The sequence below is a fragment of the Oncorhynchus clarkii genome, chromosome 20 (assembly GCF_045791955.1).
Source record: "Oncorhynchus clarkii lewisi isolate Uvic-CL-2024 chromosome 20, UVic_Ocla_1.0, whole genome shotgun sequence".
In the NCBI taxonomy this organism is placed as follows: Eukaryota; Metazoa; Chordata; class Actinopteri; order Salmoniformes; family Salmonidae; genus Oncorhynchus; species Oncorhynchus clarkii.
In genome coordinates, this window is record NC_092166.1 from 16,899,058 (window position 1) to 16,916,646 (window position 17,589).

A 17,589-nucleotide genomic window follows, 5' to 3' on the forward strand; every position below is an offset into this window, starting at 1 on the left:
GGTTTTGATACATATTAAATGTTTGGGGTTTGATACATATTGAATGAGGGTTTTGATACATATTGAATGTTTGGGTTTTGATACATATTGAATGTTTGGGTTTTGATACATATTGAATGTTTGGGTTTTGATACATATTGAATGTTTGGGTTTTGATACATATTGAATGAGGGTTTTGATGCATATTGAATGAGGGTTTTGATACATATTGAATGTTTGGGTTTTGATATGGAATGTTTGGGTTTTGATACATATTGAATGTTTGGGGTTTGATACATGTTGAATGTTTGGGGTTTGATACATGTTGAATGAGGGTTTTGATACATATTGAATGTTTGGGGTTTGATACATGTTGAATGAGGGTTTTGATACATATTGAATGTTTGGGGTTTGATACATGTTGAATGAGGGTTTTGATACATATTGAATGTTTGGGTTTTGATACATATTGAATGTTTGGGGTTTGATACATATTGAATGTTTGGGGTTTGATACATGTTGAATGAGGGTTTTGATACATATTGAATGTTTGGGGTTTGATACATGTTGAATGAGGGTTTTGATACATATTGAATGTTTGGGGTTTGATACATGTTGAATGAGGGTTTTGATACATATTGAATGTTTGGGTTTTGATACATATTGAATGTTTGGGGTTTGATACATATTGAATGTTTGGGGTTTGATACATGTTGAATGAGGGTTTTGATACATATTGAATGTTTGGGGTTTGATACATGTTGAATGATGGTTTTGATACATATTGAATGTTTGGGTTTTGATACATATTGAAGGAGGGTTTTGATGCATATTGAATGTTTGGGGTTTGATACATATTGAATGAGGGTTTTGATACATATTGAAGGAGGGTTTTGATACATATTGAAGGAGGGTTTTGATGCACATTGAATGAGGGTTTTGATGCACATTGAATGAGGGTTTTGATACATATTGAAGGAGGGTTTTGATGCACATTGAATGAGGGTTTTAATGCATATTGAATGAGGGTTTTGATACATATTGAAGGAGGGTTTTGATACATATTGAAGGAGGGTTTTGATGCATATTGAATGAGGGTTTTGATGCATATTGAAGGAGGGTTTTGATGCATATTGAATGTTTGGGTTTTGATACATATTGAAGGAGGGTTTTGATGCATATTGAATGAGGGTTTTGATGCATATTGAAGGAGGGTTTTGATGCATATTGAATGTTTGGGTTTTGATACATATTGAAGGAGGGTTTTGATGCATATTGAATGTTTGGGGTTTGATACATATTGAATGAGGGTTTTGATACATATTGAAGGAGGGTTTTGATGCATATTGAATGAGGGTTTTGATGCATATTGAATGAGGGTTTTGATGCATATTGAAGGAGGGTTTTGATGCATATTGAATGAGGGTTTTGATGCATATTGAATGAGGGTTTTGATGCATATTGAAGGAGGGTTTTGATGCATATTGAATGTTTGGGTTTTGATACATATTGAATGTTTGGGTTTTGATACATGTTGAATGATGGTTTTGATACATATTGAATGTTTGGGTTTTGATACATATTGAAGGAGGGTTTTGATGCATATTGAATGTTTGGGTTTTGATACATATTGAAGGAGGGTTTTGATGCATATTGAAGGAGGGTTTTGATGCATATTGAATGAGGGTTTTGATGCATATTGAAGGAGGGTTTTGATGCATATTGAATGAGGGTTTTGATGCATATTGAAGGAGGGTTTTGATGCATATTGAATGAGGGTTTTGATGCATATTGAAGGAGGGTTTTGATGCATATTGAATGAGGGTTTTGATGCATATTGAATGAGGGTTTTGATGCATATTGAAGGAGGGTTTTGATGCATATTGAATGAGGGTTTTGATGCATATTGAAGGAGGGTTTTGATGCATATTGAATGAGGGTTTTGATGCATATTGAAGGAGGGTTTTGATACATATTGAAGGAGGGTTTTGATGCATATTGAATGAGGGTTTTGATGCATATTGAAGGAGGGTTTTGATGCATATTGAAGGAGGGTTTTGATGCATATTGAATGAGGGTTTTGATGCATATTGAAGGAGGGTTTTGATGCATATTGAATGTTTGGGTTTTGATACATATTGAAGGAGGGTTTTGATGCATATTGAATGAGGGTTTTGATGCATATTGAATGAGGGTTTTGATGCATATTGAAGGAGGGTTTTGATGCATATTTAATGTTTGGGTTTTGATACATATTGAAGGAGGGTTTTGATGCATATTGTAGCAGGGTTTTGATGCATATTGTAGCAGGGTTTTGATGCATATTGAAGGAGGGTTTTGATGCATATTGAAGGAGGGTTTTGATGCATATTGAAGGAGGGTTTTGATGCATATTGTAGCAGGGTTTTGATGCATATTGTAGCAGGGTTTTGATGCATATTGTAGCAGGGTTTTGATGCATATTGAAGGAGGGTTTTGATGCATATTGTAGCAGAGTTTTGATGCATATTGTAGCAGGGTATTGATGCATATTGTAGCAGGGTTTTGATGCATATTGAATGAGGGTTTTGATGCATATTGTAGCAGGGTTTTGATGCATATTGAAGGAGGGTTTTGATGCATATTATAGCAGGGTTTTGATGCATATTGAAGGAGGGTTTTGATGCATATTGTAGCAGGGTTTTGATGCATATTGTAGCAGGGTTTTGATGCATATTGAAGGAGGGTTTTGATGCATATTAAATAAGGGTTTTGATACATATTGTAGCAGGGTTTTGATACATATTGAAGGAGGGTTTTGATGCATATTAAATAAGGGTTTTGATACATATTGGTTGTTTGACATATAATCCAGATTGTGATGTGATGCAATGTTGCTGTTTTTATTGCCTACGTTCAACAACTCAATTATCAATTCAACCTCTCTTTCTCTCCCCATCTATCATTCTCTATCTCTCTCTAGTTATACAGGCAGAGTGGTGGGGAACGGTCTCCAGGCCCAGAAGCAGAACCCAGAGGTCAAAGTTCGCAGCCCTAACCCCGAACTGGCTGAGGTCAAGGAGAGGCTGGAGCGCTTCAACCAGGTAGGCCATCCCTCCAGCCTCATGCTGTTACCATGATTACACGAACACAAAGTTGTATCGCTACTGAGTTGGCTATAGGCGTATACAGCAAAAACAGGTGAGACCAGACAAGGCAAAGGCAGTTGATTGACAGGTTTATACAATTATCATTAAGTTTGCATGTGAAAGGATGGGTTTTAGAATGACACATTTAAAGAAACATATTCTTGTTGTGTGTTCATGTGTCTACTTAGGAAGGTTGTACTAGTATATGTGCAGACAGTGCACGCTGTCTAAAGGTACAGTGCATAACTAGTCATCTAGAGATTCCAGACCTACAAAGAAAAGCTATATTCTGTGGAAGTGGGACGAGAGCCTAAAGCAGTGGATGTGGATCCATGTCTCTTTCAACACAATGAGAACAGAGCAGATTCCTACTGTACCATACTGTATTCTACCCTCAGGGCAGCTGTTGAGGAGAAGAGGAGGAATGTATGAAACTTGATACAGATGCTACAATCTACTGTTTTCTATATGCTTTATTATCCTAGCTTACATACTGTATTACCGTATATTGGACAGTTCGGATCTTGTTTATTATAGGTAAAACTGGAGAAAACAGTTTGGTCTTATTGGATTGGTTCTGGCTTTACTGTACCTAGTCCGTGTCACTACGTTTGATCCTGTTACTTGAATATTGAACACACCATAACATCAAATCAAAATCAAATCAAATCAAATTTATTTATATAGCCCTTCGTACATCAGCTGATATCTCAAAGTGCTGTACAGAAACCCAGCCTAAAACCCCAAACAGCAAGCAATGCAGGTGTAGAAGCACCTGACATGACATCTGAGGCATAGTTGTATTTTGTTAGCTGACCTCTGCTTTCCTGTGTTTCTCTCTTATACCAAGATTGTTGTAAGAGCAAACGATAAATGAGAGAGGGGGAAAGAGAGACGGCGAGAGAGAGAGAGAGAGAGAGGTAATGAGAGACAGTGAGATAGACAGAGAGAGAGAGAATGCCAGACATCGGGAGAGAGCGACACACAGAGCAAAAGGCCAGCAGTGAGTGACGGCCAGGCGGAGATGACACAGTGCAGCTTCAAAGTGACACCGTTGTTATGTAGATGAGGATTAGGTCCTGAAAGGGCCCGGGTATAAAAGCCTATTGCCCAGGGGTCCTTAGGGGCCATTTGAGGGGACAGATTCTGTTTCACTGCTGCCTTTTGTGGCCCTGCATATTATACCCTCAGATAGTACTCACACTGGCCATCTCTTTTTATCTCTTTCTTCCTCCCTCACTTTGTCCCCTCCTTTCTCATTCTCTTTCTAACACTCTCCCTCTCTCTCCTCGTCTGTTTACACCCCTCTCTATCTTTTCTCACACTCTCTGTGTTCCTCTCCCCTCTCTCTCTCCCCTCTTTCTTACTTCCTTACCATCCATCATCTCTCCTCTCATTTTCTCTCTCTCTTGTTCTTCCTTTCTGTCTCTACTTGTCTGTCCATCCTCCTGTTGCTGAGAGATTACTGATGTCTCCTCTGATTGACAATGGTGACTTCCTCCTGCAATGCATTCTGGGGTGGTGAGGGGTCATTGCCATGGCAACCCATAATGGAGACGTGATGCTGTTGACATTTAAAGATATTCAATTATACCTTGATAGTGAGAGAAAAAGATAGAGAGAGAGAGGTGCTGGGCTTCAGTGTTTACTTCAGATAAGAGCACAGACAGGGTCACCCAGAGTGGCAAACTGTTTAATCTGCCCATAGCCGCTGTCCAGGATTCACTGGATAAACACACAGAAGATGGGGGAACAGACACACATGCGTCTGCACACAACACACACACGCATGCAGGAGCAGACACACACATATTAGGGAATGGAACACACGGGTTTTCACACAGACACACGCACACAGGTGTGTGTGTGTGTGTGCCTGCGTGCGTGCATGCGTGTTCGTGTGCATGTTAAGAAGATTGTACAGAGTGGTGCTGTGAAGTGACAGTGTCTTTAATCTCCATACAGCCACATGACATTCTCCTAGTAGAGCCCACAGAGTTGGTATCACAGGGGGCACTGCTGGCACCAGGGTACTGATACACACACTGACATACTCCATACAAGAGCTTAGTGTTACACTGGCACTGCCATGACCCGGCGAAGGGTGGGGGGGATAAGTTGTAAGGTACTATGCACACACACACACACACGCACACACACACACACACACACACACACACACACACACACACACACACACACACACACACACACACACACACACACACACACACACACACACACACACACACACACACATACACTATTACACACTATCACACACACACTGTGCCATTCACTCTCTTTTACACACACCACACGTTCTCTCGGAGGAGCGTCCGTGGCGGCAGAGACGAGCTCTAAGCCTTCTAATCACCTGACCCCACATAAAAAGGTCCATGAAAAGCCTCGCCCACTCCAGCCCTCCTCGCTCTGTCTCTCTCCCTCCCCCCTCTCTCTCTGAGGATCATCTCCCCGTCTCTTCCCTCTCTCTTCTCATCCCTCTCTCCTCCCCTCTACTCTGACAGTAAATACAGCTCATGTCTACTGAAAGGAGCTCTGAGAGGGCGAGTTCTGATTGCAGACCACCAGCGCAGCTGTTTTTGGGTGGAGATGCATTCATAATGCTCTCTGTCCCCTATAGCAGCATTACAATGTTAATGTGTCTCCCTCCCTAGACACACACACACACACACACACACACACACAGTGAAGAAATTAAATGAGTGAGGTTGATGAAAGCAGTGCTTAGTGACTTGCCTGGAATGTAACGATGGGATAGGTCAGTGTATTGGCTCCAAGCCTCTGACACGATAGGGAGAGGTCTGTTAACTCTATGATTGATTACTAGACTACTAGCCTGGCCTATTCTCTATTGGATCTGTACTCACTGTAACATATCACAGATATTTTGTCATGTAGTTGTACAGTTGATTGGAGCATGGTGCTTGCAATACCATCATCGTTTTGCCTTTAATTGTTGCATGGCCCATATGCTGTACATGTATAGGTTAAACATAGTTAACCCTGACCGACTGAACAAAAGCATCTGCCACAGTAAATTACTGTATTGTTATTAAAATTTTATTACAGTAAACATAGTTAACCCTGACCGACTGAACAAAAGCATCTGATACAGTAAATTACTGTATTGTTATTAAAATTTTATTACAGTAAACATAGTTAACCCTGACCGACTGAACAAAAGCATCTGCCACAGTAAATTACTGTATTGTTATTAACATTTTATTACAGTAAACATAGTTAACCCTGACCGACTGAACAAAAGCATCTGCCACGGTGAATGATTGTATTGTTGTTAAACATTTTATTACAGTAAACATAGTTAATTAACCCTGACCGACTGAACAAAATCATCTGCCACAGTAAATAACTGTGTTGCTATTAAACATTTTATTACAGTAAATCTCAAACGCCGTGAGGCCCGAGATGAGACAAATAGACCGTAGTTGAGAGCCAGTTGAAGAGAGGGACAGATTCTTGATTGAGCTATCCTATACTGTAAATCTGGTGCTTCTGTAAATCTGGTGCTTCTGAAACACTGCAGCCCCACAGGGGATCATATGAGACTTTCACTGACTCCTTTTACAACTGGAGAGGTACTGGGAGTTAAAAGGTCTCTGAAAATATATCTGTATCTCGGATGTACCCCCTGCTGTGGGTTACTGGAGACGCGTAACTGGACAATGTTTCACTCCCTGTGTTTTAATAAACCACAGTTGGAGTGTATTAGAGTCCTCCTTTCTGTCTTTGCATTCATTTGTCTGTTCCAACACCTTAACTTTTGGGATGTGCGTATATTTCATTTTCATTCACTTTATATTCTGTTGCTCAGAGCAGCAGGTAGGTGGTGGTACGGTGTGTATTGAGAGAGGCTTGTGTGCGTTTTTGAATCATGAATAGGCAAATAGCAGTGAGGGCGTCAGCACTCCATATCAAAATATATAAAAAAATATATCCAGATTTCACTGGTCCCTGTCTGATATTTAGAATCGTTAAAATCTCAGTTGTATAAGCGGTTTGGTCTAGTGTGAGGTTTGCCATCTGTGGTTATTTAATGCTACTTAGACATCATAGAAAGGTATAGAGCAATAGGGAGAGAGGGATTGATGGAATGGGATAAAGTGATCAGGAGAGAGGGATTGATGGAACGGGATAGAGCGATCAGGAGAGAGGGATTGATGGAAAGGTATAGAGCGATCAGGAGAGAGGGATTGATGGAAACGGGATAGAGCGACAGGGAGAGAGGGATTGATGGAACGGGATAGAGCGATAGGGAGAGAGGGATTGATGGAACGGGATAGAGCGACACGGAGAGAGGGATTGATGGAACGGGATAGAGCGATAGGGAGAGAGGGATTGATGGAAACGGGATAGAGCGACAGGGAGAGAGGGATTGATGGAAACGGGATAGAGCGATAGGGAGAGAGGGATTGATGGAACGGGATAGAGCGACAGGGAGAGAGGGATTGATGGAAACGGGATAGAGCGACAGGGAGAGAGGCATTGATGGAACGGGATAGGGAGAGAGGGATTGATGGAAAGGTATAGAGCGATAGGGAGAGAGGGATTGATGGAAAGGTATAGAGCGATAGGGAGAGAGGGATTGATGGAAACGGATGAAGAGAGAGATACACACAAACATACAGTTGTTTGACCGACCAAGGTTCAAACCTGGGTCACCTGCGCAAATCTTCAGGTGTCAGGAAAGCTTGCTCATCACACGAGCTAGCAAAGTTAACACACACACACACACACACACACACACACACACACACACACACACACACACACACACACACACACACACACACACACACACACACACCCCACCCCACCCCACCCCACCCACAGAACATTATATCAAGCCACACTTCTAAAAGGCATAGAGATAAAAGCAATGAGCCAGGTCCTCTTGGTATTCCCAGCCTTCCTAGGGTCTGAATAGGAGACCCCCAGAGGGGCGACCATAACCCCACTGTCCCCCCATCCCTCCCCACCTCACCCCCTCAGTGACCGCCCGGCGGTATTCCATGTCAAGGGCCTCTTGGAATCCCGGCCTCAGGGAATACCGACGCTCTGTTTGAAGTCAGGTCTGAAATCTATAGCCTGCTGAGGACAGCAGAGAGCAGAGCATGGGTTATTATCACACACACACACACACACACACACACGGACACACACATATGGAAACACACACATACACACACACTGTAAATATGGTATTGGAACTAACTGACCCTGTATATACATAGCTTATTTATTTGTTTATTTATTTTTTCCACAACATTGATATGGGGGCGGCAGGGTAGCCTAGTGGTTAGCGCGTTGGACTAGTAACCGAAAGGTTGCAAGATCGAATCCCTGAGCTGACAAGGTAAAAACCTGTCGTTCTGCCCCTCAACAAGGCACTGTTCCTAGGCCGTCATTGAAAATAAGAATTTGTTCTTAACTTAAATAAAGGTAAAATAAAAAATTGTTGTGTTTGGAGCAGGAAAGGCATTTCACTGTGTGTGACACAGGCACACCCACCAAATCTCCACTGTGACAGTCCATGACATGTCCCAACCATTGAGAAGGTCTGAGGTGACTTATGACATATGACTCACATGCATGGCCCAATGTGATGTCATGGCCTTTAAACAGTCTTTAATGTTCAGGACACTACTGGGACTAGTTTAGACCAGATGATTCAAGTGGAGCAGCTCTTCAAAGAGATGGAGCAGAACTACAGTCCTCATGCCAGGGGAGACTCATGTTCTGGGTAATCTTTACAAACGGATGCCATCCCAACCACTGGGTTGCCTCTGAAGCTAAGCAGAGTTGTGCCTGGGCAGAGCCTGGATGTAAGATCACTCAGACCAGCTGTAGCTGGAAGTGGTATTGGGGGGAGGGTCTTTAGGAGGTACTGGTCTAAGGAGACCCCAATGCCCCAGGATGATGATGGGAACGTGGACACTGCCCTACTTCAGATGGCACATTAAACCTTCAAATTGAAATCTTAAAAGGGGTGCCTTCACATGAATCTTAGTCCTGGGCTGAAAAACATGTTCAATGGATAATTTCAGCTTAATCCATATCTGGGAAACTGGCCCTCTTCATTTTCTGTGGTTACTAAAGATCCTATGAAACCTGTCCCAAGAGTAGGGGTGTTAACCTCGGTGTCCTGGCAAAATGTCCTCTCTGGTCCCTCATACTACTGTGGGTACATCAATCATCCATAGCTTCCCTCTTCTATCCTCTGGGGCCGAATGTATCAAACATCTGAGTAGGAGTGCTGATTTAAGGACCATTTTTGGCCTTTGAGATTACAATAAATAAAAACACATGGACTGATCCCAGATCAGCACTCCTGCTCTGAGACCCTTCATACACACTGCCCCTGCTCCAAGTCTTTCTACTGTAGCGGTGTTAAATTGTCCCTGGTGGCTCTCTGGCCATATTACAGTGTATTACACATAATTAATCTACTGAGCCAAACCAGAAATCTAATCACACACACGCACACGCACACACACACACACACACACACACACACACACACACACACACACACACACACACACACACACACACACACACACACACACACACACATTCTGTGGGCAGTTCAGATCTCTCAAACACTGTTAAAATACCAGCCATGACTACAGGATATCTGTACAACTACTGGCTGGCTCCCTACTCTGCCATTGACCCTGTGATGTGGGGTGGGAAGCCCCTCCCAGTGCTTCTCTCTATCCCCTTTCTGTGAAATAGTACCACACGGCCCTGATTTGCCCTCCTACCCACTGAGCCTGGTCACAATATCAATATTCTCACATAAGACTGGAATGTGTGTCTTTATCCCCCTGCTGCGGTGCATTGGAGTGGTTACACACACACACACACACACATGCACACACACCCACACATACACACACAATCACACACAGAGGCACACAGACACACAGTGAGTCAGCATCTCTCCCCCTCACCATTTAGGGGATTGGTAACTCCTGGAAACACTGTCTTCAGTGTGAGTAGGATAAACACACACACACACACACACACTCCTCCAGAATGTTCCTGGAGAAAACAGGGATGGAAAGGGGGGGGGGGGGGGGGTCATGGTAGCCATGGTGGAGTGCAGAGCAACAAGGCTGTGTCTCAGTACATTAAAATGGCTTCCTATCCTTTAGCTTGTGGACCATATGGGATGAACCCCTCGGGTTGCACTGATAGCCGAGACAGAAGATTGCCACGTGTCAGTAATGCGTTTAACCTTTATGTAACATTAATTCAACCAGGTTGTGAACCAATGAAAACATCACCAAGAGTCAAACCCACAGCCAAGATCTAAACAGTACAAACGCATCATAACAAGTGAGTCACTTGGATCAGACAGATGAACACAGCCACTGCTCTGACTCACAATATCCTCATAACTGATTCATTCATAACATTCTCGTAACATTGCTCTGTCCTATGCCCTACATGGGCTGCATCCTTAATAGTACCCTATTTGACCACTGCCCTATGGGCCCTGGTCGAGTACACTAGATAGGGAAAAGGGTGTCATTTGGGACTCAGCGATTGAGAAGGCTGCATACATAACAGCAAGAACGGTAAAGTGCATCCACAGCCAACTTGAACCAAGATCAGGACTACTGGAGCGTTGTCTGAAATGCCAAGGAGCAGGGAGAAACATGTTGGAACAGAGCAGAACAGAGCCCATGTTGGAGATCCTGCAGCCTTTTGGCTTGTGATCTAAGGGTCTAAAGCTAAGCGTGAGGATCTCTGAGTGTGTGTGATCTCATGCTCGCCATGTGGCGTACAGTCCTTTCCCAGGGTGCATTTCTCCATCTGGCCCCACTTGACCAATCAGGCAATTGCGTTTTGATTCCTCCAACGCCTATTGGTGCTCTACCTAGGTGCTCCTTGCATCATGACCAATCTGGCAATTAGTATTTGTGTTATAGTACTTTTGAACTTATTGTTGATGACATCAGACAGGAAGTAAGCCCTCTATTTTTTATCCGTCCTTAACAGTGGCGTTGAATCTAATCAACTTTATTGATCAATCGCCAGAGTGGAAATTGTTTCCTGTCGTTTGGAACGTAGCACCACAACGCCTAGCACCAGTTCTTGTTTTGCCTAGCACCAGTTCTTGTTTTGCCTAGCACCAGTTCTTGTTTTGCCTAGCACCAGTTCTTGTTTTGCCTAGCACCAGTTCTAGTTTAGCCTAGCACCAGTTCTTGTTTTGCCTAGCACCAGTTCTAGTTTTGCCTAGCACCAGTTCTTGTTTTGCCTAGCACCAGTTCTAGTTTTGCCTAGCACCAGTTCTTGTTTTGCCTAGCACCAGTTCTTGTTTTGCCTAGCACCAGTTCTTGTTTTGCCTAGCACCAGTTCTTGTTTTGCCTAGCACCAGTTCTAGTTTAGCCTAGCACCAGTTCTTGTTTTGCCTAGCACCAGTTCTAGTTTTGCCTAGCACCAGTTCTTGTTTTACTCCAACTATCATAGCTCCACAGGGAACCCAGACATGAAGTGGAATTATTCCCACATGAGAAGGGACGGGAGTTTGCCCAGTCAGATCACGTGGTCAGGTAAAACTCCTGGCCCTATAAAGTCTGAGGAAGTCTGGGGTCTAGTTGGCATCAAACTGGGCATTGTGGGCAGCAAACTGATGTCATGGGCATCAACTTCTACCTTCTAGTACATACACAGTCCCTCCTCAGAACAGGCCAGATAGCCAGGCAGAGGGAAGCCTATCCAGTCAATACTATAATATAAAAAAGCCACAATAGAATCCCCTTATTGAAATAGTTTATGTAGAGTATTTCTCACACACACAGCCAGCCCGGCCTTGCCTCCACATAGCTGCTACATTGCAATAAACGTTACAGCAATTTGCTTTTCAAACCACTACTGCTCCATTGAGATTGTAAAGGTAATAAACAACCAGGCATACAATAACAATAAACAATCACACACAAACCGTTTAGGAAAGCCACCGGTTAACGAGTCGTTGCCACAGCGATGGCGTTTAATTAATTTAATCAATTTTCTTGTTAATTAAAGGGGCTTTAAAGACGACTGGGCCGGACAGTGTTATAACACACACACACACACACACTCAAACACACTTTAGGCTGAACAGTGTTGTGCACAGGCTGGAATATGTTCACGGGATTCATCCGATAACATTGAGGAGATTACCACATCAGTCACTGGCTTCATTAATAAGTGCATCGACAACGTCGTCCCCACAGTGACCATACGTACATATCCCAACCAGAAGCCATTGATTACAGGCAACAGCCACAATGAGTTATATATAAGGCTAGAGCTGCCTCTTTCAAGGAGCAGGACGCTAATCCGGACGCTTATAAGAAATATTGCTCCGACGAGCCAACAAACATGTAAACCGTCAATACAGGACTAAGATTGAATCCTAATATGCGGGCTCTGACACTCGTCGGATGTGGCAGGGCTTGTAAACTATCACAGATTGCGAAGGGAATCTCAGCAGCGAGCTGCTAAGTGACGTGATCCTACCAGCTAAATACCTTCTATGCTCACGTCGAGGCAAGCAACACAGAGCCATGCATGAGAGCACCAGCTATGCTCGGACAACTGTGTGATCTCTCTCTCCATGCACGATGTGAGGAAGACATTTAAACAGGTTAACATTCACAAGGCTGCAGGGCCAGATGGATTACCAGGATGTTTTCCCCCGAGCATGTGCTGACCAACTGGCAAGTGTCTTCACTGGCATTTTCATCCTCCCTGTCTGAGTCTGTAATACCAACATGTTTCAAGCAGACCACCATAGTCCCTGTGCCCAAGAACACTAAGGTAGCTTGTCTAAATGACTACCAACCCGTAGCACTCATGCCTGTAGCCATGAAGTGCTTTGAAAGGCTGGTCATAGCTCACATCAACACCATCATCACAGACAGCCTGGACCCACTCCAATTCGCATACCGCCCCAACAGATCCACAGATGACGCTATCTCTATTGCACTCCACACCTGGATAAGAGGAACACCTATGTGAGAATGCTGTTCATTGACTACAGCCCAGCATTCAAAAGCATAGTGCCCTCCACGCTCATTACTAAGCTCAGGACCCAAAGACTAAACACCTCCCTCTGCAACTGGATGCTGGACTTCCTGACAGGCCGGCCCCAGGTGCTGAGGATAGGCAACAACACATCCCCCACGCTGACCTTCAACATGGGGGCCCCTCAGGGTGCTTGCTCAGTCCCCTCCTGTACTCCAGGTTCACCCACAACTACGTGGCCGCCTCTTCTCCCTCAGGAGATTGAAAAGATTTGTCATGGGCCCTCAGTTCCTCAAAAAGTTCTACAGCTGCACCAATGAGAGCATCTGTCTGTATCGCCACTTGGTATGGTAACTGCTTGGCATCCGACCGCAAGGCGCTACAGAGGGTGGTGCGGATGGCCCAGTACATCACCGGGGCCAAGCTTCCTGCCATCCAGGACCTATATAATAGGCGGGGTCAGAGGAAAGACCATAAAATTGTCAGAGACTCCTGTCACCCAAGTCATAGACTCCCGTCACCCAAGTCATAGACTGTTTTCCGTGCTACCGCACGTCAAGCGGTACCAGAGAGCCAAGTCTAGGACCAAAAGGCTCCTTAACAGCTTCTACCCCCAAGCCATAAGACTGCAGAACAATTAATCAAATGGCCTCCGGACTATTACATTGACCCCCCCCCCCCCCCTGTACCCCCTGTATATAGCCTCGCTATTGTTATGTTATTGTGTTATTTTATTTGTTATTTTATTTGGTAAATATTTTCTTAACTCCTCTTGAACTGCACTGTTGGTTAAGGGCTTGTAAGTAAGCATTTTCATGGTAAGGTCTACACTTGTTGTATTCGGCGCATGTAACAAATAATTTTTTTATTTGATTTGATTTTCTCGTCTTCAGCCTATTTCTCTTCCCCTCCGCCCCCACACACACACCAATCGTTGTGCTTCACCTCAAGGGCGCTTGTTGACATCTGCCATGATGTGTCAGGGAAATGAACCTAAGGGCCACACACACACGGTCGATTTGAAGACCCTCTGCGTCCTCCAGAGCAGAGGGCTGTCGCTAGCAGCACCTTGGCCCGCTGACGCTGTCACACACTGGGGAGTGAAGGGTTACACTGTGGGTGTGAAAGGAACCAGAGCTAATATGCTATATGCTAATATGCTTCTGACTGATTTACTCCCATTGGGTTATGATGTGGCTGTTCACTCATGACTGCACGGCCAAGCACGACTCCAACACCATCATTAAGTTTGCTGATGACACAACAGTGGTAGGCCTGATCACCGACAACGATGAGACAGCATATAGGGAGGAGGTCAGAGACCTGACTGTGTGGTGCCAGGACAACAACCTCTCCCCCAACGTGATCAAGACAAAGTAGATGATTGTGGACTACAGGAAAAGGAGGACCGAGCACGCCCCATTTCTCATCGACGGGGCTGTAGTGGAGCAGTTTGAGAGCTTCAAGTTCCTTCGCTTCCACATCCTCAACAAACTAACTTGGTCCAAGCACACCAAGACCGTCGTGATGAGGGCATGACAAAACCTATTCCCCCTCAGGAGTCTGAAAAGATTTGGAATGGGTCTTTAGATCCTCAAAACGTTCTACAGCTGCACCATCGAGAGTATCCTGATGGTTGCATCACTGCCTGGTATGGCAACTGCTCTTTCTTCGACCGCAAGGCACTACAGAGGGTAGTGCGTACGGCCCAGTACATCACCGGGGCCAAGCTTCCTGCCATCCAGGACCTCTATACCAGGTGGTGTCAGAGGAAGACCCTAAAAATTTACTCCAGACACCCTAATCATAGACTGCTACCGCACGGCAAGCGGTACCGGAGCGCCAAGCAATAAGACTCCTGAACAGCTAATCAAATGGCAACCCAAACTATTTGCATTGCAATAAGTGGGTGTTTATTCATCATACCTTTATGTGTTTCTCTCCACCAGGAGATCCAGGACATGCTGCCGGGGCTGGGCCAGAGAGAGTCCTGGGGGGAGCTGGGTAGCAGCGACACAGAGGACGGTAGTGGAGACTGCGACGATGAGGACGGGTGTCAAGGGTCTGGAACGGGGGCAGTCAAGACCTGTGAGTGACAGAAGCACTTACACACACACACCCAGGTGTATGCATGTGTCACGCACATACACAAGCGCTCACACACACGCACCTCTCTAATTCAGTGTTTACATCTGAACAACCAAGTATATCAAGCCTCTAGTGTGGATGGCCAGGCAGGACTGACTGTGAGTCTGGGTGAGTTGTAGTGCCTTCTGGCTGAAGAAGCATTTGGAAAACATCTGAGAAATAGAATATTGCATCTGCTTCACTGGGCAACCATGCCAGGTTGTGTTCTTGGTTTATCTTTGTCACTCTCTCCCTCTCTATCTCTCTCTTTTTCTGTCTTGCCTTCTCTCCCTTTATCCCTCTCTCAAATGTTTACATTGCCAAAGCAGGTGAAATAGATAAACAAAAGTGAAATAGGCAATATAAAATGAACAGTAAACATTACACTCACAAAAGCTCCAAAGAAAGAGACATTTTAAATATAAATGTCTCTCTCTCTCTCTCTCTCTCTCTCTCTCTCTCTCTCTCTCTCTCTCTCTCTCTCTCTCTCTCTCTCTCTCTCTCTCTCTCTCTCTCTCTCTCTCTCTCTGTGTCTCTCTGTCTCTCTGTCTCGCTCTGTCTCTCTCTGTCTCTGTCTCTCTCTGTCTCTCTGTCTCTCTCTCTCTGTCTCTCTCTGTCTCTCTCTGTCTCTCTGTCTCTCTGTCTCTCTGTCTCTCTCTCTCTCTCTCTCTCTATTCATTTTAAGGGCTTTATTGGCATGGGAAACATATGTTAACATTGCCGAAGCAAGTGAAATAGACAATAAACACAAGTAAAATAAACAACACAAGTGAACAGTAAACATTACACTCACAGAAGGAGAAGTAGTAATAATGTGCAAATAGTTAAAGTACAAAAAGGAAAATAGGAACAGGTCACAAATCTTGCTGCTGTGATGGCACACTGTGGTATTTCACCCAGTAGATATGGGTGTTTATCAAAATTGGGTTTGTTTTCGAATTCTTTGTGGATTTGTGTAATCTGAGGGAAATATGTGTCTCTAATATGGTCATAAATTTGGCAGGAGGTTAGGAAGTGCAGCTCAGTTTCCACCTCATTTTGTGGGCAGTGTGCACATAGTCTGTCTTCTCTTGAGAGCCAGGTCTGCCTACAGCGGCCTTTTTCAATAGCAAGGCTATGCTCACTGAGTCTGTACATAGTCAAAGCTTTCCTTAAGTTTGGGTCAGTCACAGTGGTCAAGTATTCTGCTTTCTCTGTTTATGGCTCAGTTTTTTTGTTAATTATTTCCAATGTGTCAAGTAATTATGTTTTCTCATGATTTGGTTGGGTCTAATTGTGTTGCTGTCCTGGGGCTCTGTGGGGTCTGTTTGTGTTATTGAACAGAGCCCCAGGACCAGCTTGCTTAGGGGACTCTTCTCCAGGTTCTTCTCTCTGTAGGTGATGGCTTTGTTTTGGAGGTTTAGGAATCGCTTCCTTTCAGGTGGTTGTAGAATTTAACGGCTCTTTTCTTGATTTTGATCATTAGCGGGTATCGGCCTAATTGCTCTGCATGCATTATTTGGTATTTTACATTGGTTAAGGGACAGAAGCACCAGATAACCAGCAAATAGTAGACATTTGACTTCAGGTTATAGTAGGGTGAGGCCACTATTCTAGTGCCCTCGTCAATTCTGCAGTTCTGCATTAGCATCGAACAGCCCCCGTGATATGCAGCTGTTCAGGGAAGCTAGAAACCATTATACACAGGCAGTTAGAAAAGCCAAGGCTAGCTTTTTCAAACAGAAATTTGCTTCTTGCAACACTAACTCAAAAAAGTTCTGGGACACTGTAAAGTCCATGGAGAATAAGAACACCTCCTCCCAGCTGCCCACTGCACTGAAGATAGGAAACACTGTCACCACTGATAAATCCACCATAATTTAAAATTTCAATAAGCATTTTTCTACTGCTGGCCATGCTGTCCACCTGGCTACTCCTACCCCTGTCAACAGCACTGCACCCCCAACAGCAACTCGCCCAAGCCTTCCCCATTTCTCCTTCTCCAAAATCCATTCAGATGATGTTCTGAAAGAGCTGCAAAATCTGGACCCCTACAAATCAGCCGGGCTAGACAATCTGGACCCTTTCTTTCTAAAATGATCTGCCGAAATTGTTGCCACCCCTATTACTAGCCTGTTCAACCTCTCTTTCGTGTCGTCTGAGATTCCCATAGATTGGAAAGCAGCTGCGGTCATCCCCCTCTTCAAAGGGGGGGACACTCTTGACCCAAACTGCTACAGACCTATATCTATCCTACCATGCCTTTCTAAGGTCTTCGAAAGCCAAGTCAACAAACAGATTACCGACCATT

General features: G+C 44.3%; 1 protein-coding gene across 3 annotated transcripts in view; it reads left to right on the forward strand.

The window, feature by feature from the left end:
* The window catches only part of LOC139377307 (glypican-5-like), a 220,497-nt gene that overhangs the window by 151,119 nt on the left and 51,789 nt on the right, over window positions 1-17,589 (forward strand). For all 3 annotated transcript variants that reach the window (XM_071120325.1, XM_071120326.1, XM_071120327.1), the window contains 2 exons: window positions 2,942-3,062; window positions 15,122-15,260. In XM_071120325.1, coding sequence (XP_070976426.1) covers window positions 2,942-3,062; window positions 15,122-15,260 — 260 coding nt within the window. The remainder of the gene's footprint in view (window positions 1-2,941; window positions 3,063-15,121; window positions 15,261-17,589) is intronic.